Here is a 24,416-nt window from a genome sequence, read left to right on the forward strand (position 1 = left end):
TTAATAGTTTGAAGACAATTTCGAAATTTATTGTCCATGGCTTCAGCACTGGCATACAGTAAACACATGTACAAAGGATTTGCAATAATATTAACGTATAACTGAACTCGTCAGTTAGAACTGTAGGTTATCCACCAGCAACAAAATTATTCCATTCAAACAGAAAAAAGGACACGTCTACTTCCAGAGTTATGTTTACTCAATTGCACTTGGCTATATTTTAACAAATGGAACTTCCGAACAGCCGAACTCCATAGTCAGCAGATAGAAGCACATTATGATGAAGCTTGTTGGGGTAACACACCGTCAAATACAGCAAAACTCTACAATAGTTTACCACAGACATAAGTGGTGTCATTAAAAAATAGGTTGTTACCAAATATGGCATTGTATTAACCATAAATCCGCGGCCGCTAACGAGATAACGTACAGGTGTGACGGACTACAATAACGCTAACTGAAGTGATACAGCATACACCGCCATGTGTCGACCTTTATGTAGAGCGAGTTTACAGTCGTGAAACAAGTTTGAACTTAGAACAGCAACATACTTGCAAGCTGAAGGGAAAAATCTAAGCGGTCTATAAAATATGATTAAAGATGACTTCAGGAGTATATTTCCAACAAAAAGCAAGGATCATTAACACATTAACAATATTGTCGCTGTTCGCTAGATTGTGATGATACCATAGTCCTCCGAAGATGGGAAGTGTACGAATACACGTTTTGAAATTACTAACAAGGCGCTACCCTTCTGCAATGTAGATTAGTATGAATTTCCTCAGGTCATACTACAAAGAAAACGTACTACGCCACTCGATACAAAATTCAGTGAGTGACCAATGATTGTGAAGATTCCACCTGAAAAAGCGTATACCTCATTCGTTGCAAAATTATCAGCGTAACTCAGTGTGGGTGAGCACGTGCCTCTTCAAGTGAGGCTTTGTAGTAAACCGTTTACTACATGCATTACAACAGTAACGCCGGTCGGGAGGAAGAGTAGAAGGAATAGAGTGCGTGAGCAAATGCCTAGTTAAAGAATACTTTAGTGTAAAGCTTTTACCGCATTCAATACAAGTATGTAGACGTACTCCAGAGTGCGTTACCATGTGTCTAACGAGGCAGGCCCTAACCTTAAACCTTTTGTTACACTCTGCACAAAAATACGGGCGCTCAATTGAGTGGACTGTTATATGTTCATTTAGGTGAGATATAAGGCGAAATCTCTTACCGCACACAGTACAGAGATTTGGGCGTTCACCAGAATGAGTAAGCATGTGCCTATTCAGGTCAGAAGGTCGATTAAAACCCTTCAGACATACGCCACACTTATGCTTCCGTTCCCCCAATTTATCACATACACGACGAAAAAATGGGAGGTCAAAACCATGAGTAAACATGTGCTTTCTGATACTGTCCTTCCGGGCATACGTTTTACCACATTCGTTACAACAGTATGGGCCCGCACTAGTTGTCATGTGTACTCTATGGTGGGTGAGCATGTGCTTATTGAGATCAGGCAATCGAAGGAATTTACAGCTGCATTGACTACAACAGCGTAACCGTTCTCTGGAATGAACGATCGTATGAGACTTAAGATTGTACCCGCGAAAGAAAGTTTCACCACATTTATCACTAACACGTTCTCGTACATCGTTGTTGTCATTTGCAAGGCTCTTCCTCTTCGCAGAGTGACTCGGCCGGTGTGAGTTGAATACATTACCAGCTCGCAAATGGCATGTCTGGTCACATGCTGTCCTCAATATTTTGCAGGAATGATCACATGCATCCGTTCGACATCTGGTCAATACTGCAACATCCTCCACACTAAAATACAGAACAAATACATTCAAAAATAGGATATAAGGACTGAAATGTTTCTCATCCAATTATAATGTAACTTCGCGAGAAAAATAATCAAAACAGCCTTACTCCATAGTAACAGACGTTAAAAGCAGCTAGTCGGCCAAGTATACAATCAGACAATACACATGACTATGGTTCTTCTCCACAGTAAGTAAGAGGTATTGATAAAGATATAGCCTAAATAAAAACATGATATTTTATATTTGGCTGTTCTGGAAAAATAACAAACCCTCTCAAATAATATTTTGTGCAAACTGCAAAGATTGTCGCCCTCACCTCTAGAAAATAACTTTACTAGTTCAATTACGATGATGAATGTCGACGCAGATGTCTCGACCCCAGGGAGATTTCAATCTCCTGTTACCCATGGTGACGTACTCAGGCCTTCAAATTCTGACACATCGGTTCACTTTACAGAGAAAGTTGAGTTCCCCAATACCAACAAAATAACATTTAAACTCTCAACAACACAAATATTGAACAAATACTCAAACCATCTGTAAAACTGGTAATCTCAAGCAATTTACTGACGTCATGTTTAATCACAAAATTTCATTTACAACATTTCAAGATACAAGCTTTACTGACAATGTGCCTTTTAAGCCACAACGTTATGAAAATATATAATATTTAACAAATGTTATCAAGCTTCCTTTGAATGCCAATAGTGAATTTCTCTAAATGATCTTCGTCAGATGTGGAAAAAAGGAGACTCACCAGTGCACGGATATACTATCAATACTGATAACAAAATCCGAAGAAAATGGAAATCTTCTGACAGGAGCTTGAAAACAAGAAATTATTCCCCAACTGTAAAAAGCCACATAAAAAGCAACACAATGAAGATCCATCAGAGATCTACATACCATCTGATCAACCGATTAAGCAGCAAGTCACTAACGCTGCTCCTCTTCTGCTGACTGTGCTAACTTACTACAGGGCGGTAGTGCAGGCGCACCTTGAAGAATATGAATGAAGCTTTTTTAACGTTACAACAAACCGTATTGAACCTTTAGCCTTTGTTTTACACTATATTCCTCTGTTCTCTTCTGTTCATCACCAGTTCTGCATGAAGTGTTGAGTAATATTGTGTTTTAAGATATTTATGTAGTATTAACTGTGAGTGAGTTTTGCGTACAAGTATTGCTGTCATTGATTTGTTCCAAAAGGTAGGATGAGTTGTGTGGTAGTCATGTGTAAAAATTATTCTTGAAGGGCAAAAATCTGGGACTAGACATGATTTACTCCAGGTTTCAGAAGGATTGTGTGACTTGCAAAACTGGTTGACTAAATGTAAATGATTGGACCCGGTTAATTGTAAAAATTCATATGAATTCAAAAAAAAAAACTTCTAACTCTGATTGTGAAGATGACTGCAAAATAATCTGTTACAATTACTTCTAAGTTAAATACTGACGTCAAGTGCTATCCCATCTCTGAAACAAATGGATCATGTAAAACAACAAAATACAAGTATTTGGAATTCGCCTTTCCGACTTAAAGCAAGAAAAATTGTTCAGCTGCCTTAAAAATATAAGCCCAAAGAAGCTGTGCACAGATATAGAGCAAACATCCATGGATAACTCCACACACGAAGTGGATGAGGGTTGTGCTCACTGTATTCATTACGACTAACTACGGAAAGAAAACAAATTTTTAAAGAAGCAGTTCACAATGTGGAAAACTTGAATGTTTTGAAAGAAGTAAAAGGGAAAAATTGTAAAATAATTACCAATGAAAACTGGGATCCTTGCAAAGGTATTTGGAAGTGTATTGGTAAAACGCAAGAAAAAATCGAAAGAAAATATGAGCAGCAAAAATGTTGCAAAGATTGAGCTGGGAAGACTTGGGAGAAAGGAGACGAGTTGCTTGAGTAAGTGGTATGCTCCAAATTGTCACAGGAAAGATGGCGTGGAATGACGGTAGATGAAAAAGTTTGAGTGGTGTTTTTAAAGGTAGGATATATCACAATATGAAAATAAAGTAGGAATTCAAGAGGATAAATTGGGGCAAATATTTGTTTATAGGAAGGGGGGTTAGGGATTTAAATAATTTACCACCAGTGATGTTCAATAAATTTACAAATTCTTTACAATTATTTAAGAAAAGACTAGGAAAACAACAGATAGGAAACGTTCATCAATGATAACAAAAGTATCATCTACAAATCTAGTCCAGAACTTGATATTATTGAACTTTTCGTTATTGTCAATGGCATTATGCTCAAGAACGTTGTACTGATGCACTAAACACCCTTACAAACCTGAACAACATACATCCTCATATTAAATTCACAACAGAATCTGAAACCAAATGGTTCCATAAACTTTTTAGATTTAACCATCACGAGGCTCCCTTCTTCATTCAAATACAAAATTTACAGGAAACCCACCCACACCGCATCAACAATAAAACAGGACTCAATACACCCCCACTCTCATAAGTGTGCTACTTATAATAGTCTAGTTGATCGTGCGTTCAAGGTCCCAATGTCGAAAGCAGATTTGAATAAGGAACTTAACATCATACGTGCGATAGCTAAGTTTAACGGTTACAGCAAGAATTTTATCGAGCGTATTATTAACAAATTCAGATACCGCTCAAACTCTAATTTAATAAAAGACAAACCCAAACCTAAACTGTTTTCGACATTTACCTTCAACCGCAACATTTACGGTGTTACCAATATTTTCAAGAAGCATAACGTTAACATCGCCTTCCGTACTGACAACAGCAACATGCATATTTTGCACAATTCATATTTAATTAATAAATCCAACCCTTTCATGAAATCAGGTGTCTACAGGTTTAAATGTAACGACTGCCGCAGTACCTATATTTGACAAACAGGTAGGAACTTTTAGATTAGATACGTGGAACACCTTAATGCTGTCAAATACAACAGGTTTTCCACAGTAGGTCAACATATAAATTTAATGGAATAGATAACGACTGAACAATTTTGGACACGTTGAGTAAAGGCCCTTTGCTAGACACTACGGAGATCTGCTACATACATTTGGACCAATATTTTAATCCGAATCTGAATCTCAATGACATTTCCGAAAAGCCCAGAATTTATTTGATGTCCTCATATCAGTATTTAACAGTGTCAAACTCCCTGAAAACAGTTGGTTTTATCAGATTTTACGTAACAAATTATCACGCTATCCTTCCCTACCACGTCCGCCTGACTCCGCCCCTTCCATTGCCCCTCTCACCCGCCCCTCCCCCTCCCTTAATACTGTGTCATGCTCCCTGTAAACCTTAGCCTTCAGTTCCTCTCCGCTCTCCGTAATAACACTCCGATCAGAGTGAGTCTTGTACTGTAAAATTTTTTCAACATAATGCCCTCTTTTCCATTAACATATTTTAATTCAAAATTTCTTACACTTCAGGTCCGCATTGGATCGAGAAGTTTCTGGTCTTACTTCTGTCAACACTGTAACTTGATCCACTTGCTATACCACCTTATGATTCAATGTTTATCTTATAAAACTAAGACAACGGCCACTACCAAGTCACAATTTTTCTACAGAAGACAATGACTACAACAGTTTATTCACAGAGGAACATTTTATGTCAACTTTTACCTGTCAAAATATTTTTATTTTTATGCTGCACTTAAAAACTTTCAGACATCGCATAGCACCAAGACTTTTTAAACTAGTGCATAAAATTTTCATTGCATTGTCTGACCATCAAGTTTTAACTTGTATATTTCGTGTAAAATATTTCTTGTGCACCACATTGTATAATTTCTTTCATTTTATGCCATCTCATTATTAACCGTTTGTATTTTGTATAGTAGGGTATATATCTTTGTTCTCTCTACCTGTTGCGGCTGAAGATGGTGTCCGGGGACATCGAAACTGGTACCCAATAAAAATGTTGTAATTTTATATTGACAACATATTTTGTATTGATACAAGGTAGATCTTTTATATTTTCCTTTAATGTGTGTTAATCTCTTTTCAATACGGACCAATTATGAAGTTTTTAATATTACACAAGAGAGGTCAGAGAGGATAGATGAAAGTGAGGAGCCTGGCACAAGTAAGTGGAAGCAATGCCAGGACTCAGCAAAGAGCCCCGTGGTCGCCAACCCACGCTCCAAAGTTCAGAGCCCCTGAGGCCCCTTTTAGTTGCCTCTTACGACAGGCAGGAGATAGCGTGGGTGTTATCCTACCGCCCCCACCCACAGGCGGCAAATATTATAACAGAGAATTAAAGAATCTAAGAAGGAGGTGCAGGTTGGAAAGAAATAGAGTTTGAAATGGCTGAGGAAGTAAGGAGAAATTGATGGAACTTACTAGGTAAATTAATCTAGCAAAGAAGTCAGCTAATGATAACATGATGGCAAGCATAACTGGCAGTCATTCAAATTTTAGTAAAAAATGGAAAGGTATGTATTGGTACCTTAAGACAGAAACAGGTTCCAAGAAGGACATTCCAGGAATCATTAATGAACAATGGGAATGTGTATGCAAGGATCTACAGAAGGAAGAAATATTCAGTCAGCAGTAGTTTAAGATTAAAACAAATAAATAAAGTTATCTGGTTTAAAGCCACTAATTTATTACTAAAATCAAAGCCTATTTATCAATAAAACAAAGCCGAGCTTTCTGCCAAATTACATTAGCCTTCATCAGGGGATGTGAAGTTCTGCTTCTGACAGTGATTATAGACATTCTTGAAATAATGTGGAAGTCATGACCATACTATCCATGGCCTCCCCACTAACTGCACTCAGGTATCATCGTACTCTGCTCTGGTGGTTGGGAGTGAAGTTACTGATTTGGTGCCCTCTGTCAACAGTTCCTGGAGTGCGTTGCGCTGTGCCAAGGTGGTGTTATGCATGTATTTATGGAGAACAGGTCTCCATCCATTTGGAATCTGAAGCCGTCTCCCCTGTTCCCTGGCACAGCTTGAAACACTCCATGAACTGTCGACAGAGGACTGTGAATCAGTAACTATAATCCCAGCCACCACAGCACAGTGCAATGATACCTGAGTCCAGTTAGTGGGGAGGCTGTGGATAGTATGGTCATGACATCCATGTTATTTCAAGAATGTCTATGATCACTGTCAGCAGCCGAACTTCACATGCCCTGATGAAGGCCAATGTATTCTGCAGAAAGCTTGGCTTTGATTTAATAATAAATGGGCTTTGTTTTAAGTAATAAATAAGTGGCTTTAATCCAGATAATTTTATTTATTTATTTTCATACAATGAGCCACAAAAACCTACGTTCAGTAATTCAAGATTGTTGGTTACAAGGGTGGAGCCCAGATAGAAGAGCTGATTAGCACTAACAAATTATTGAAATTTGCCTATGAGAAAAAAAGACATTTACAATAAGATACAAAAGTTGAAAACTGGAAACTAATACAAAAATGAAATTATAATTAAGAGGAAAATATTATTAAAAATTTTATTATAAAATACAAGTTCATACTGTAAAATACTGATATCATTTTCAGTACAGTGCTGTGATTAAATACATTGTAAAAGGGATTTTAATATTTTTCCCATTCTATCAGAGATTCAGTTCAGATTACCAAAAATTTGGGATTAGAGTAGTTGGGATTACCAGGATTCTAATGTACTTCAATTCTTCTTTGAAATATGGGACCAGTTAATCTATTTCTATTTCATCCTTAATATCTGCAGCAGGCTATAAATAAGGAAAGTAATATAAGAAAAGTTAAAAAAAAGTATAAATAAACAACAAACAGCTGATAAAATCAATTTCATAATGCCACAATAGATATATCACCATCTTCGAAGAACCATGTGTGTTAACAGATGTTTTAGAGCATTGGTTCATACTGCTGCTTATGTTTCTTGTTAATAACATACAAATGCTGTACTGATCAATGAAGTTTTGATTTACTGATTTATGAGCTTAGTACAATAGTCTGTGAAGTTTATACATTCTACAATCAAACATTCCTATGATTGCTGACAAATATTATAAATAAACTAATTTTGGAAACATATTTCCACATACATCTTCAGTAAAATAATATCCAGAAATAGATATGACCCCTTCATAAGTTACTCAACATTTCAATCAATTCTAATATCCAGCCTTTTAAAATATTAAGAGGTTAAATATGACCTTGTAAAAAAATAATATTACATTGACAAAAATTGCTATTTACAGAGATCAAGCGATCATGAGCACAGTAGTGATTACGTAATAATAATAATAATAATAATAATAATAATAATAATAATAATAATAAATGGCCTCAGATAACTCGTGCAGGCATCTTAATTTGATGCTATCTGCTGGCAGTTTGTTAATTCCAATGTTAAATTTTACTTCAGGCCCACTAGATGCCAGAGTGACCTGAATCTCTCATAGGCATCCACTGCTGAGTTTCAACGATTTTTTGACATACCAACATCGTACAACAGGAAGTGTTAATCCACCCTATAAAAATCAAACTACCTCAGCTGCGCTCGAACATGTGATCTTGGAACTCGGACACTGACACTCACTACTGGTCCAAGGAGGGAGCTAGGGAACATGTTGTGTAGGATTAGGGGTATACAATCTAATTAAGCTACTTACTTGTTTTCTTCTTTGAAATATGGGACCAGTTCTTCTATTTTTATTTCATCCTTAATATCTGCAACATGCTATAAATAAGGAAAGTAACATAATGAAAATAAAGAGGAAAGAATAAAGTATAAACAAACATGAAACAGGCAATAAAATAAATTTTATTATTCCACACTAGAAATATCATCATCTTCCAATGTGTAAAAATACAAGAATGAAAAGAAACAAACAACTCTCACATCAAATCTTCAAAGAATAAAAAGAACACATAATAGGATAAACATAATGAGAGGACAGCACAGGAAGAGAGAGCAACAGAAAAAAGAACAACTTGAAAGGACAATGACAAAATCCAGACCTTCACACAATACAATTCCTTGTCTTCTCTTTCTACTGTTCCTTCTTCCTAAGCAGACCGAGCACTGTGTTAATGTGAAATTCACAACATTTATATTCAAGTTCTAAAAGACTTCATTCAGGTGATGTAGTTTTAAACTACTATAAACTAGCTTGTATAAACATTTTGAAAGAAGCACAATTTTTTTCTCTGTGATTTTGGATGAAGGAGTACTGATATGAACATATGGAGAGATGGCTTGGTATGAATAAGTCTGAGTGGAGTTTTCAAACATATGAACATAAAGCTGGAATTCAAGAGGAATGTGGGGTAAATACTTCTTTATAAACAGAGGAATTTGGGAATGGAAAAATTTACCAAGGGAGGTGCTTGATAAATGGGGCGTTCAGAGCACGAGGGATTCAAGTCCATTTTTTGTCATTTTCAAGATATTCCACCTCTATGTACAATACCTGAAGCTACTTTCAGTATATAAAAGGCACATGTCCAGAAACTGTAAATAACTCTTACAAGATTAGCAATACTGTTCAGCATGGATGAGAGCAATGTTTTTTTAGAGCACAATGGGAACAAGTCCATTATTAAAAATGGCATGGATCATTATGTTGGTGTGCCATCTTTCATTAAAAAGGATGATGAGTAATTCATCTGCATATGTTACTGATAAGACATCGGATTATCAGCCTTCTAGCTGAAGTAATCTATTATATACTTCACATTTATTATTGCAAATTTCTTTGAAGAGATAAAAGAATGGCTGAGACAGGCAGATGTAAGGACTGTGGGTGTGAGTAGGAACTGAGGAAGATGAGGGGATAGCAAGTTTGAGGGCGATAAAAAGACTTGTAATGAAGGACAGAAATGAAGACAGGTCCCTCTCAATCAATGTACAGAACACAGTATGTAGGCAAGAGAGAGGGGGAAGAAGGGATAAAGTTGTGGAAGACAGGTGGGCTAATGATTTAACGTAAAGCAAAATGAGGGCTAAGAGTTTTCCTGAGGCAGTGGGCCCAAGAGAGGTATCAGTGAGGAATCGGTATAAGTCACTTCAGAAAGATCAGCAGAGGGAAGATCGAGTTCAGGGAAGTGTTACAGAGAGGGAGCGGGGCAAGAGAAAAGGGAAATGTAGAGTAGAGGATTAGAAAAGGGAGCTGGAACAGGGTAGTGAGAGGAAGAAAGGGGAGCAGGGAGTGGGTTCTGCAGGCATCGGGGAAGTTCAGGGAGGCCAGGAAAAGTGGTGATCAAATGAGGAGGGTGGGGTTGAGGCTCTGGTTATGAGTGACCCAAATGTTAGTCATGTGGGAAAAGTGTACGGAGGAAAGGGAACCAGAGTAGAGAGTTATCCAGGAAACAGGTTAGGGCAGATGTTTAGAAAAACAGAAGGGAGGAATGAGATTAAGGGTAAGGTGGTTATCTTCAACATTGGTACCAATAACGTAAGGCAAGCAGGAATAAGTACTAACATATTTGGGGATGTATGAAATCTGGTTACAGCAGCACAGAAGAAGATTAAGGAAGCAGAGATCGTTATCAGTGGGATACTGTGTAGGAATGACAATGTCCAGAGGGTAATTGGGGAGTTAAATAAGACTATGGAATGAGTATGTGGAAAACTGGGAGTGAGATTTGTAGATTCTAATGGGTGGGTAGGAGATAGGGCTCTACACTCATATGGCCTTTACTTGAACTGCAGTGGTACATATAAGTTAGTAAATTCATTTAGAAGTGTTACAGGGAGGTAAATTCAGGGAAATGGGGTAACTAGGCAGCAGTTATAAGGGTACAGAGATCTGGATGTCAAGTACGGTGGACATAAAATTGTTAGTGTTGAACTCTAGAAGTACTGTAAAGAAAGGTTTAGAATTAATAAAATTCACTGTTGGACGCACTTGTGTAAGGTCACCTGCTGAGAATGCTCTTGCATTATCATAGAGATAAAGTAGATAAAAACTACTGAAATAGGTTAATGTTGTGTGTGTATACTGATGTTTAGTGCTTGTTGGTAGAAATTGGGAGTAGTGATATTTATTTGAATTTTATATCAAGTAGTTCAGATGGTGTTCAGTAGATTAGGTTTTCAACATTAAGCCAGTTTCAAATTTAGGTTTAGGAAATAATTTAGGTAATAATATTAATGTTTTTAAATTTAAATATCTGTAGGTTTGTTGGTATAATACTTACAAAGACAGATTATCATAAGAAGTTGTATCCCCCACAGCTTTTACATTCATGCAGACACAGACCCGGTTTTTAGTATAGATAACCGTTCAAACTACCACAAAGTTAATAATGTATTCAATTAAATAACATGATACACCTGTAAAATTTGATTTTAAAAAGAAGTTAAAGAGAATATACGGTATTTCACTGCAGAATTACTCAACAGGTTTTGGATTGTTGACGAGTGTTACTGCATTCCGACGAAAACAAAGAGTATACGGTAGTTCAGAAAACAAAAGAATCAGCTGACTACTGTATTCCGATAATTTGTAGTTCCAAGTCCCCGGCATACTCTGTACATTGCTCCTTCGATTATTCATCGAGTAAAAGTTAATAATCAAATTCCTATATCCCCATAATTGCCATTGACGTTCTTGGCATAGTTTTGACATAAGATTTTTTAGAAATTATTGTATACAACCTCTTATGTTTTGGCACTTAAGGACACTTTTAATCTCCATCCCTTTGGAGTAGGGAAAATAATAGTAATGCACCAGCTGTGAAAATCACATAACCGCATTTCTGTTGAGAATTTTAGTGTAGATATGGTATATTGGATAGTATCTCACCTGCTATATTCGTATGTACCTTTGAGTAAGGTAACCCCTTCGATACATCAGCATTTAACCAAATGTCAGTTTTCATTTCTCTTAGAGCATAGTAGGATAAAATAGTACTAATGGATTTAGCTTTGTTGGTAATCCTTGAGTAGTTCATGCGAATTTCAAACTTTAATTGCATTTTCCATTTTTGTTTGTGATTATTAATTGTAATTAGGAAACGTATTGTGACCGTATCGTCACAGTGAATATTTATTTTGATTTATATATTTGGGAAGGAAGTAGACTTGAAGCTTCCTTTGTGAGGATGCTAGCGGTTGCATCATGTTGCACAATATCTCTCGCCAGACCGGCGCTTAAAGCATGCAGATGATGGCTTAGAAAACCCCTGAACTGAGCATGTGTGAAGGAAGAAGGCGACAAAGAATACAGTTTATGTTGACTCCGCCTCGAAGACAAATGCCAACTCACAGTAGAGCCAACGTGAGTAGGTGATTTCAGAGGTCTTTTCGGTATAATAGAGTTTAATTTAACCAGGAAGCATATGTCAGAGTAATTGCAAGGATATTGGAGTACCGGCAAAATTATAAACCAAAGTAAAATTATGTCATCTGTGAAATTGCATCTAAATGAGATGACGTAAGTTGTGTGGCGTCCTAACGCTAACTGGGAAACCAGATGGCCAACGGGGATTCCCTGCCCCACTCCTACGTTAGATGGATAAATTACAATAAAACCGCTGATCATTTTGCATTCCGCATCACATCTTGTATTTCTGAGTAAAGGGTCACACAATCTGCTGCCTCGCTGATATTCATAAGTCTTGTGGATCTGGAGATCTGAAAATTGTGGTAGGGAGGAGGTCCTGCAAGCAACCCCCACTCTATGTTAGCCCATGTATGCTTGCACATCCGAGGGTTGAAGGTTAGTCTTCGAGGAGTCTATGACCTGACCACACAGTCGGTTTGTGGTCTAATTTTCCCCCTCTTTGTACTATAAACTTGACGTAAACGGGAGTGTGAGAAATATAATTTCCGTTTGAATCGTTAGTAAAAACCTGAACTGTGTGAGAATGATGTGCGCGTTTATAGTTTGATCGTGACGCGACACGAAAGTATGTGAGCGACGTAATTTCGCACCGAGAAATGTGAAGCTATGAAGTGCCGTATATCGGACGCAGAATGCTACTTTTCGATTAGTATCCCATAGTGGAGACAGAGAGCCTATTAATTGTAATATATGCTTGAAAATTTGTGAAGGCAGACGTGTGAATAGAGGTAGCACGAACAATTAGTGTCTAATCACATAATCAAAATTTCAGTAATATTTATCGTGCTGAATAACGGCGTAATTTTTGAAGCGCGCAGGAAAAGGCGCATGAGAGAGAGCTTTATAACAAATACAAGTACCCCTTATCAGGGTAATGCAGAGTATCAGACAATTCCAGTAACGGAACTGCGAGTTCGATATTGCCTTTGTCAGACTGAGATAGACTAGCTGCGTCCTGTACCAGGGTAATTAATACATAACTGTCATTCTGGTTAGAGGAAAGGAAAACTTGCCTGTGATGCGTGCGGAGGAAATATTTGTGAAAACAGTGTAAATAGTGTCATTGCAGTGTTCAAACTCCAACGCCATGGATTATTCCAGAATCATCGTGGGATGTCTTGAACCACTGACCTCACACATCGGCATCATGGAGTAAGAGCTTCAGGCGAGCCCCTCCATGGGCTCGAATGGCGGACGATTGACGAAGGACCAGAACTGTTGAGTACATGATGATGATGATGCTTGTTGTTTTAAGGGGCCTAACATCGAAGGTCATCGGCCCCTAATGGTACGAAATGAAAGAACAAAAATTGCAAAGGCATCCACTGACCAAAATAAAAATAAAATGTGGCATGAAGAATGAATGGATGGACAGGAACTCAACAAAACACAAAACAAACAAACAAAAACCAGTGGATCCGACTCAATACAGATCGAAAATAAGATTATTACCGATCAAGGAACCACTTACAAAGCACAATGATGCTTGGTGTCTAAAGGGGGTGCAAAATCCACGTCTAAGGCCCCACAGAATGGTACATGTCGCGAGAAAATAGAACCATGGTATGTGTCATGTTGGGGTATTAATCAGAAGTAGCGAAGACTCACGGTGTTCCACAAAAGATGGTACTACTCACAAGTATTGCAATACGTACAAGTAACGCAGACCTATGGTGTGTCTCACACAATGGCGCAACTCAGAGTCAACGCAAACCGAGAAGGTTCCCCACCTAGGTGTACTAAACACGGGCGCCGGTATTCCCGTGGTGTTCCTCACATAGTGGGTACTAATCACAGGCAACGCAGACCCACGGTGCTGCTCATATAGTGGTACAACTCACAGGCTACGCCCAGACCCGCGGTGTTGCACACATGGGTACGACGCACGGGTACTGGAATCCACCAGGCCAGGCTTTAACTGCTACTAATCACAAACCTATTTCGTACCGAATTTAGTGGTACTACTCGCAAGTACAGGCAACCTATGGTGTTCCCCGCGTGATGGTACGATTCAAAATTAGTTTCATGGTTCTAATTCAGTCAGCCCTTGGTCGCCCCTTTCAGTCGCCTCTTACGACAGGCAGGGGATACCACGGGTGTATTCTACATGTGCGTCCCCCACCCGCAGGGGGTAGTGTGTTCGGTCCGCGAGAGGTATTTTATTTCCCTCAAGTCCGCCGGCAAGCCGGTTAGGACCCCCCTATCCGCCACCTGGGACGCGCCACGTGGGAGTATCACCTCTCCCCCTGCTACACCAGCGTAGCAGGTTCGTGGCTGTTGAGTACAAAGCTATGATTTTTGATATTAATATTCCCTGTAGAGAAAGTATATCAGAATGTAGGAATAGGGTTAGGATGGTTTTTATTACTTAATAATTAAAGTAGAGTTGTCAGTAGTTTCCCTTTAATTTTAATCATTTGAGGCTATCTGGGAAGGAGGCAAAATAGGAATATAGGATGAATTTCTCTCCCAGTTATGGCATGTACATGGTTTTATCATTGTCTTACGAGTACCGTCAGAGGAAAAGGGGGGAGAAGGTAGTGAATTTTGTCGAGGTAAGCAAGGAACTTTTCATCTGGAAAGACTATACAAAAGGAGTCAGGTTAAGATGACGCTAGGATCTTTGCCAAAAGCCTGTGAACAAGATAAATATGGGATAGACAAAGTACTCGATTTTAATGTAAAGTAGTAGTATTTGCTGCATGATAGGTTAAGGCTTGGCTGCATCCTGATGTGAGTGAAGAATTAATTCATCGTGCCGAGATACGAATGCCACCCAACCAACACTAGCTAGGACCCTGTAAAAGAAAACTTTGTTTATGATTGTTTAAATATTTTGTTATTTCATTTTTATTTAAATTAATTAAACTGGTTGGATATTAAATGCCGATTTAATGAAGGTAGTATGAATTCATGTCAGGTACACTGTTATCAGTATTTTTTTATTTTTATCTGAGGTAGCAGTAAACTCTAGGTTGCTAGCTTGCGGGATTGTGGTAATTCTACGATGAGGGGCACGATGTTTGAACTCCGGACTTCCGTAAAATTGAGAAAGTATGAAGTGAGATAATGGCCCAAATGATGAGAGATTTATTGGATAAATAATGCCTGAGCTGATTTGAGCATGATTAGAAATGCATCAGTTTTATTTGCATGAATAAAATGACCCATTGAATAAGCATTGTAAACGCATCAATGTTGGTTTTAAATAGAGTAGAGCCCGTTGGGAGGGCGAATGACAGGCAGTATTTATGGCAGGCGACCCCAGTAAGTCGGAGCTTGTTTGTTTTGTGTAAAAGCAGGCCAGCTGAATGGAGGCCGAGGACGTTTCGTCAAGGAAGTGCAGTCTACTCAAACCCTCTGTTCTTATGCTAGTAAAACGTTATATTTCACTTGATTACCACATTCTCAAAAGGCTAGGTCGAATTAATGTAGGGGCATTTAATTGATATACCTGATGAAGCAGTAGATAGGGTTTTGATTTTCCAGGATCCCCGACGAGGGAGAACTAATGGTCTCCTGTTCGTATCTCGGTCACGATAAGAGGAGTTAGTCACACCAACGGCGGACGATGGTAAACAAAATGCAGCCACTATTTGTTTGAGATGTGATGATATGTGCTTTTCTTTTCCAGGTGTTATAAGAGTGTAAACATGATTTTTTTTTATAATTAGTGGTGTATTTTATTTAGACTTCGTGAAAAATCCTTTGATAGTTCATGTGACTGTGTCATTTTATTGTTTTGGGAATAGGTTGTAAGTCAGTAGTATTTGCATATCTGTTTATAATTGTATAAATTCTGTAAATATTTATTTCACGTGACACGTTCAATGTAGGCGGCCACTCTAAGACGAATCTCAGAGTAAACCAGTGTAACTTGTATTTTAAATATGTAATTTGGGAATTAGTCCCGGGATATTCATATCCGTAAGGTCATAGTTTTCTTTTCACTGTAAATAAGTAAGGTTCGTTATAATATTGTTTATCGTACTCAACAGTTAAAATAATCAGGTTAATTAACATCGAAACCAATTAAGACAATGAAGGTTTTAGGAAATGCAACTCAATTTTCTCCGAGTTGCTTGAAAGTAAATGTGAACACTCAAGTGCTTAATTTGAATATGTGATTTTTTTGTTATTAAATTCAGCAGCGTAATGTCAATAGGCCACATAAAGACTCTCATAAAGATGTGGATCTAAAGTTCACTTGGGTGATAGCACGGACATGGTTGCCCGTTGCTGGTATTTAATTTAAATGTATGTAATTTAAATTTGATCAACAAGGTCGTAGACTGTAAATATGTTCAACGAGAGTAAGTAGAGGTTTAGGAAAATTTTATTCGTGCCTGTTTTTGTCAAAATTAGCATCCTGACCTCTTTCGTTCATTTTAGGCCTATAAGTAGTCGTAAGATGGTTCTAGTTCGTAGCCGCCAACGCAATGCGCCCTCAAGAGGCTTGTGCTCGATATTTTTTTTTGTGTGCTTTGAACGGGAGAGTAGCGGAAGACCTCGCTATGCCGTAAAGGGCATTTGTCGCCACATGTGAGTGGATTAGTTATATAAAATCCCAAAGTGTTCATGACCTGGTATTGTTACATTAACGTTGTCACATGGTCCCATGAGCTATGGCAGATGATGGGAAAGGTCCCAGCATGAACGTAGTTTAAAAATTATTGTAGTGTATTGCAGTATCTCATTAGAAACTAGCATGCTTATTCTATTATTGTGAAATATTCGTGTAGTAGAAGTATATCTAGAAACTTTCTTACAACAATATTGTTGTAATTAGGATAGGTTTAACTGCAGTTTAGAATTCTGTAATTCTTATGTATTCCTTTCGGTACTCAGTATTTAACAGCAGTTTTCATCCTGTTAGAGCGTTGTAGGATAAAAATATAGTGTAACTATGTAGTGTTATAGTGCCCTAGTACCAAAAAAGTATGGCAAGCAGGTATAAGTACCACAGTGATTGGGGATTAAAATAGGACTATGGAGTGGGTTAGTGGGAAAATGGAAATGAGATTCCTAGTTCCTATTGGGTGGGTAGGAGATAGGGATCTATGCTCTGATGGCCTTCAATTAAACTGCAGCAATATGTATAAGTTAGGAAAATTGTTTAGAAAGATTATAGAAAGGTATCTTCAGGGAAATGGGGTGGTCCAGGGAGTGGTGATAAGGGTACAGGGATCTGGAAGCCAAGTAGTGATGACATAAAAATGATAGTGTTGAACTGTAGAAGTATTGTAAAAAAAGAAACAGAATAAAGTAACTTAATATATATATACTTACCAGATATTGTAATAGGAGATGAGCCATGGCTGAGAAATGATATAATGGATGCAGAAATTTTCTCATGGAACTGGAGTGTGTATCGTATAAATAGGATAGGAGTGATTGGAGGGGGAGTATTCTTTCTGGTAAAAGAAGAATTGGTAAACTATGAAAATTATAAAGAAGACAGAAATGAAATTATAAGTGTAAGACTCATCTCTAAAGATAATAGGCAACTTGATGTCTTTGGAGTGTATACACAAGGAAAAGTGACGTTGATGCTGATTCAGTATTATTGTATATGATATGATAATCAGCTATGTGGGAAATGATATGGAAAGGAATGTGATTGTAGCAGACGATCTCACTATACCAAATGTCAATAGGGAAGGTAAGTGAAATTATAGGAAGCAAGACCAACAAATGGCAAATAAGATAATATGGGAAGTACAGCTGATTCGGAAAGCGATTGAACGAACTAGGGGGAAGAATCTGGATTTGGTGCTGGAAAAACCAGATGAGCTCTATGTGCAGAAACTGAAGTAATAGATCGTATTAGTGATCACGAAACTGTTTTTGTCGTTGTCAAAAATAAATGTGATAGAAAGGAAGGTCTTAAAAGTAGGAATATTAGGCAGTATCGTATGGCTGATAAAACAGGCATGAGGGAGTTTTTGAAAGTAATTAGGATCAGTGGAAAACAGCAAATAAATCAGTAAACGAACTTTGGGATGGGTTTAAAGAAACTGTTGAGGAATGTGAAAACAGGTTTGTACTTTTAAAGGTGGTAAGGAATGGCAATGATCTACTATATTATAACAGAGAAGTAAAGAGACTAAGAAGTAGTTGTAGGCTGGAAAGAAATAGAGTTAGAAATAGCTGTGGAACTAATGACAAATTGAAGGAACTTACTAAGAAATTGAATCTAGTAAAGAAGTCAGCTAAGAGTAACATGATGGCAAGCACAATTGGCAGTCACACAAATTTTAGTGAAAAATGAAAGGGTATGTAGAGGCACTCTAAGGCAGAAACAGGTTCCAAGAAGGACATTCCAGGAATCATTAATTAACAAGGGGAGTATGTGTGCAAGGATCTTCAAAAGGCAAAAGTATTCAGTCAGCTGATAGAGGAGGTGACCAATACTAAGGAAGTGATAAAATATACCAATGATAACAACATTTAATATAAGATACAAAATTTCAAGACTAGAAAAGCAGCTGAAATTGATAAGATTTTGAGTGATGTATTAAAGACAATGGGTTGGGATATAGTACCATATCTGTAGTACTACTTTGATTATTGTTTGCATGAATGAGCTATACCAAATGAATGGAGAGTTGCTAAGGTAACCCCTGTGTATAATGGAATGGGTGATAGATATAAAGCTGAAAATTACAGGCCAGTCAGCATTGTGTGTACGCTTTCGGAAAGCAATCTTTCTGATTATATTAGACATGTTTGCAAAATTTATAACTGGTTCCATAGAAGGAAGTTCGGGTTAGGGAAAGTTATTCCACTGAAGCTCAACTTGTAGGATTCCAACAAGATATAGCAGATATCTTGGATTCAGGTCAAATGGACTGTATTGCGATTGACCTATCTAAGGCATCTGATAGGTTAGATCATGGGAGACGGTTGGCAACATGAGTTCAAATAGACTGGACAAAGGAGTGAACGAATGGGCGTCTATATTCATAGAAAAACAGAATTCAGGGAATTAAAGTAGATGAAGTTTTTATCTGACCCTGTAATAATTAAGAGGGGAATTCCTCAAGGCAGTATTATTGGACTTTTTCTGTTTTCTTATATATACAAATGATATGATTAAACAAGTGGAATCAGACACAAGGCTTTAAGCGGGTGATGTTATTCTGTATAGAGTAATAAATAAGTTACAACATTGTGAGAAACTGCAAAATGACCTTGATAATGTTGTGAGATGGACAGTAAGCAATAGTATGATGATAAACGGGCTAAAAGTCAGGTTGTGAGTTTCACAAATAGGAAAAGTCCTCTCAGTTTTGATTACTGCATTGATGGGGTGACAGTTACTAATGGGGATCATTGCAAGTACCTAGATGATAATATAAGGTTAAGATCTTCTTTGGGATAATCACATAAATATGATTGTACATAAAGGGTACAGATCTCTGTATATAGTTATCAGGGTATTTAGAAGTTGTAGTAAGGATATAAAGGAGAGGGCATATACATCTCTGGTAAGATCAAAAATAGAGTCTAGTTCCAGTGTATGGGACCCTCACCAGGATTAGTTGATTCAAGAACTCGAAAAAATGTACATAGAGCAGTTCAATTAGTTCTGGGAGGTTTCTGACAAAAGAGTAGCGTTACAAAAAGTTGCAAACTTTAGGCTGGAAAGACCTGCTGCTCGACTAAGCGGTCTGTTACACGTTATAATTCTCATATTTTGGTCCGTATTGAATTGTACATTAAAGTCAAAGATAATATTTGTTGAATTCCACCTATTCGATACATAAAGAGTAATTTTAATTAAGATTTAAAACTTATGAGGTAAATTGTAGGGACATCTTTTGCCCTTTTTAAGGGCATCTTCAGCCTTTATCTCAAACATAAAAAATAATATCATGATTCTGATTACTTCCAATTGTAGTTTTTTTTAAGAAAAATTACAAATTATAAATGTGAGGATGGTGTTGTAGGTACGTGCATCAAAAATGAGCGAGAGGGATGACAGTTGTTAAAATATTCTTAAAATAAAGCCTTCATAAAGCCTAAATACAGCCTTTATAAACAGGCTTTATTATAAGAATATTTTAACTACTGTTATCCCTCTTGCTCATTTTTTGATGCATGTACCTTTAACATCATCCTCACATTTATAATTTGTAATTTTTCAAAAAAACTACAATTAACAGCAATCAGAATCCTGATTTATTATCTTTCAGGTTTGAGATTAAGGCTGAAGATGCCCTTAAAAAGGGCAAACCATGTCCCTATAATTTACCTCATAAGTTTTAATTCTTAATTAAAATTACTCTTTATGTATTGAATAGGGGGAATTTAATAAACATTAATACTTCTTTGACTTTAAGTGGTCTGTTCAGCTGTCAGTGGAGAGATAGTGAAGAATGCCATTAGTAGACAAATAAGTTTAAGTGGTGTCTTTAAAAGTGAGAAAGATCATAATATGCAGATAAAGTTGGAATTCAAAAGGAGAAATTGAGGCAAATATTCATTTAAAAGAAGGGGAGTTAAGGATTGGAATAACTTACCAAGGGTGATGTTCAATAAATTTTCAAATTCTTTGCAATCACTTAAGAAAAGTCTAGGAAAACAACAGATACGGAATCTGCCACATGAACAACTGCCCTAAATGCAGCTCAGTAGTAACTGATTAAGTAATTCAACAGATATGTACTTAGAAGATATTGTAATGGGAGTTGAAACACGGCTGAGAAATGATATAATGGATGCAGAAAGATTCTCACAAACTGGAGAGTTTATAGCAGAGACAGGATAAGAATAATAGAAGGGGGAGTATTAATTCTGGTGAAGGAAGTATTTGTAAGTTACGAAAAATGTAAAGATGACAAACATGAAGTTCTATGTGTAGGGGTCATCTCTAAAGATAATAGGCAACTTTATGTTTTTAAGTGTACAAACGTGGGAAGGGTGACACAGACGCTGAGTCTGAATTATTTGGTCAGAATATCAGCTATATGGGAAAAGGTATGGGAAGGAACTTGATTATAACAGGTGTTCTCAATTTACCAAATGTCAACTGGCAAGATAATGGGAATGACAGGAAGCAGGACCAACAAATGGCAAATAGGTTAATCTGGGAAGAACAACTGAATCAAAAAATGATGTAACCAACTAGAGGAAAGAATATTCATGATGTGGAGCCAGTAAAACCAGAAGAGCTCTATAACAAAACTGAAGTTATAGATGGTATTAGTGATCATGAAGCTGTTCTTGTCATAGTTAAAAGTAAATGTGATAGAATGGAAGGTCTTAAAAGTAAGACTATTAGGCTGTACCATATGGCTGATAAGACAGGCATGTGGGAGTTTTTAAATGATCAGTGGAAAACAGTAAAGAAAATGTAAATAGACTCTCGGATGGGTTTAAAACAATTGTTGAGGAATGTTAAAACAGGTTTGTACCTTTAAAGGTGGTGACCAATGAAAAAAATAAAGACGATTAGCTCTCCACCTCATGACAGAATGCACCCACTTTGCACGGGAACGTCCTACAGTACTACAAACTCTTTCCCTATGTCAAGTGCTTAAACATCACATCAATGCAGGCAGCATCACAAGCTTCATCAAACTGATCTTCCATATGCTTCAAAAATAACATGACTGCACAGTAAAGCACAAACTTTATAAATATCTGATGGTACACCCCGCGATGTAGGGGTAGCGTGCCTGCCTCTTACCCGGAGGACTCGGGTTCGATTCCCGGCCAGGTCAGGGATTTTTACCTGCATCTGAGGGCTGGTTCGAGGTCTACTCAGCCTACGTGATTACAACTGAGGAGCTATCTGACGGTGAAATAGCGGCCCCGGTCTAGAAGGCCAAGAATAACGGCCGAGCGGATCCACCGTGCTGACCAGGTGACACCTCGTAATACGCAGGCCTTCAGGCTGAGCAGCGGTCGCTTGGTAGACCATGGCCCTCTGGGGCTGTTGCGCCATGGTGTTTCGTTTGGTTATACCAAAAGGTGAAACTCACAGTTTCTCTTTTATCTGCTAAATAAAAAATAAGAAAGGTGCGAGTGAGTTTTCCATCTGACAAAACTTACTATTGCATTATATGAAGGGCATACTATATTGTTTTACACTTTATTTTTTTCTATCCAAATGAAGTACATCACACATCAGTTGTTAGGTCCACTTTCTCAACATAATCTCCTTGTAACTGTATGCACTTTTGCCATTGATGCGTCAGTCTCTCCAGGCCTTCCTGAGACCATTCCTTCGGAGTGCTGTGTACCCATGCCTTGACAGCTGTGTCCAGTTCTGCAAAATCTGCAAAACGGCAACCACGCAGAGGTTTCTTCATGTTCCCGAACAGGTGATAATCACTGGGTGCCAAGTCAGGAGAGTATGGTGGGTGTGGCAGCACCAGGAATCCCATTTGATCAATGTTAGCAGTGGTCTCTCAGGTAGTGTGGGGCAGGGCATGAAGCCATGAAGTCGGCTGGATCTTGATCATAGTGCTGCAAAAGTTCTCTGCACAAGTCCACACGCCTCTGCTTTTCGTCTGCAGACTAGAGTCTAGGCACCCACGTGGTTGACACCTTCCTCAACTGTAAGTGGCCGTGCACAATCGCTGGAGGGAGTTACGACTAATTCCCGTGACTGCCTCCATTTCCGTAAATGTGATTGATTTGTTTCCTTGGATGGCCTGTTCGACCCGGGCAATGTTGGCTGTTGGCTGGTGTTAACACTGTCACATTCCAACCAGAACTGGTTCCCATGTTCACTGATGTGCGCCCTGTTTTCCAACCTTCCACCCAGTTGTAAACTGTTTTCCGTGACGGCGCATGTTCTCCACAGACTGCCACCAAGCGCCAATGAATTTCTGCAGTGGTCACGCCTTATTTCCATAGGAACCAGGTCGTATAGCGCTGTCCCTGACGGTTGCTTTCCATGTTGTCTGCTCCTACGCTGATAGTGTTGTTATGAAATGGCTGACAAGTGCATTCGTTGGCCCCTGTGCATTTGCTGCCACCATACGGTGGAACAACACTAGTTACACATCACCACGTTCGAAAGTGAAATGTGAACCATACCCGGACGTACAAAAAATAAGGAGTAAAATAATATAGGACGCCCCTCGTATTTTAACGTATTATATCTTAGCAACTGATGGGAGATATCACTTCTACAAAGTACCAGGATATAGCTTTTGGAATAGATTTTCCCTGTCAAGTTGTTATTAGTACTGGTTTTATATCACACTTACTAGTTTTATAGTTTTTCAAAACACTAAGATACCAGAATTTTATCCCACAAGACATCATTTACATGCAAATAAAACTGCCGATAGGAGGCTGGTGTATTGGAGCAAATTTAATATCACCAGGCGGATGAGGGGTGGAATATACCAACACGAAATCTACCAGCTGTGCTACTCAGACCGACATTTCACTGTCTACACGAGGAGCAAAGGAACCAACAGCTGCATAATCAGTAGATTACAATGAACTGTGTTGAATGCAGTAACAGAACAAAGAAAGATGAAAAGAATCCCACCTCTTCTTCAAAACCTGACCTGTGAATTCAGCTTTGAGACATGTGATGTACAACAACAGACATTTACCTACCAATTCTGCACTTCCACTATTCATGTAATCATACAAATAATATTTTGCCAAATGGGATTAGAATTAATTTAATGGCGAGTGGCCTCCGGAGAGGCCTAGTGCAGGTCTTTTGATTCGACGCCCACAGGCGACCTGCGCGTGGTGATGAGGATGAAATGATGATGAAGACGACATATAACCGAGTCCTGATGCCAGGGGAATTAACCGATTATGGTTAAAATTCCTGCTCCTACCAGGAATCGAACCTGGGACCCCTGTGACCAAAGACCAGCACGCTAACCATTTAGTCATGGAGCCGGATGAGATTAGAATAAAAAGGTAATATTAGGAGTAAATGGCAGCATCACATCTCAAATGCCTTGAATTTCAATTCTTCTATGATTAGAATACACTCATACATATCCTAAACATCACATACTAGTAGAGTTACGTAAGCAGTAAAACTTCGCCAACTACTAACGGTTAAATTCTAATTATTATAAAGTTATCTAGAATAATACTTACAACCGAAGTACTTGCCGTTTCTTCAAGACAGACTGGTTCCTCTTTGATCCTCATTTGCAAGTCCATTTCACAAAGCATATGAAGTTTCAGATGGTGCTGGGTTTGTAAATCACTTCCCTTGACTTTGCCCTGAAACATAAGTCAGACACATTGTTATTGTTGTTGTTGTTGTTGTTGTTGTTGTTGTTGTTGTTGTTG

General features: G+C 38.1%; 1 protein-coding gene across 1 annotated transcript; it reads right to left on the reverse strand.

Annotated features, from left to right (window-relative positions):
• Window positions 1-45: 45 nt before the first annotated feature.
• Window positions 46-24,365, reverse strand: LOC137501061 (zinc finger protein 883-like). The gene is made up of 3 exons (XM_068227955.1): window positions 24,219-24,365; window positions 8,451-8,518; window positions 46-1,827 (listed from the first exon to the last, which is right to left on the reverse strand). The coding sequence occupies exons 1-3, from the start codon at window positions 24,354-24,356 to the stop codon at window positions 897-899; spliced, it is 1,137 nt and encodes a 378-aa protein (XP_068084056.1). The 5' UTR covers window positions 24,357-24,365; the 3' UTR covers window positions 46-896.
• Between the last annotated feature and the right edge of the window lie 51 nt (window positions 24,366-24,416).

Source organism: Anabrus simplex, chromosome 5 (genome assembly GCF_040414725.1).
Source record: "Anabrus simplex isolate iqAnaSimp1 chromosome 5, ASM4041472v1, whole genome shotgun sequence".
In the NCBI taxonomy this organism is placed as follows: Eukaryota; Metazoa; Arthropoda; class Insecta; order Orthoptera; family Tettigoniidae; genus Anabrus; species Anabrus simplex.

Coding starts and splice junctions, on each gene's coding strand:
- LOC137501061 (XM_068227955.1), bottom strand. CDS start 24,356: ATGTTTCAGGGCAAAGTCAAGGGAAGTGATTTACAAACCCAGCACCAT. Junction 8,519..24,218: donor AAACGGCAAGTACTTCGGTT/GTAAGTATTATT, acceptor CCTTATTTATAG/CATGTTGCAGATATTAAGGA. Junction 1,828..8,450: donor TATTTCAAAGAAGAAAACAA/GTAAGTAGCTTA, acceptor TCTGTATTTTAG/TGTGGAGGATGTTGCAGTAT.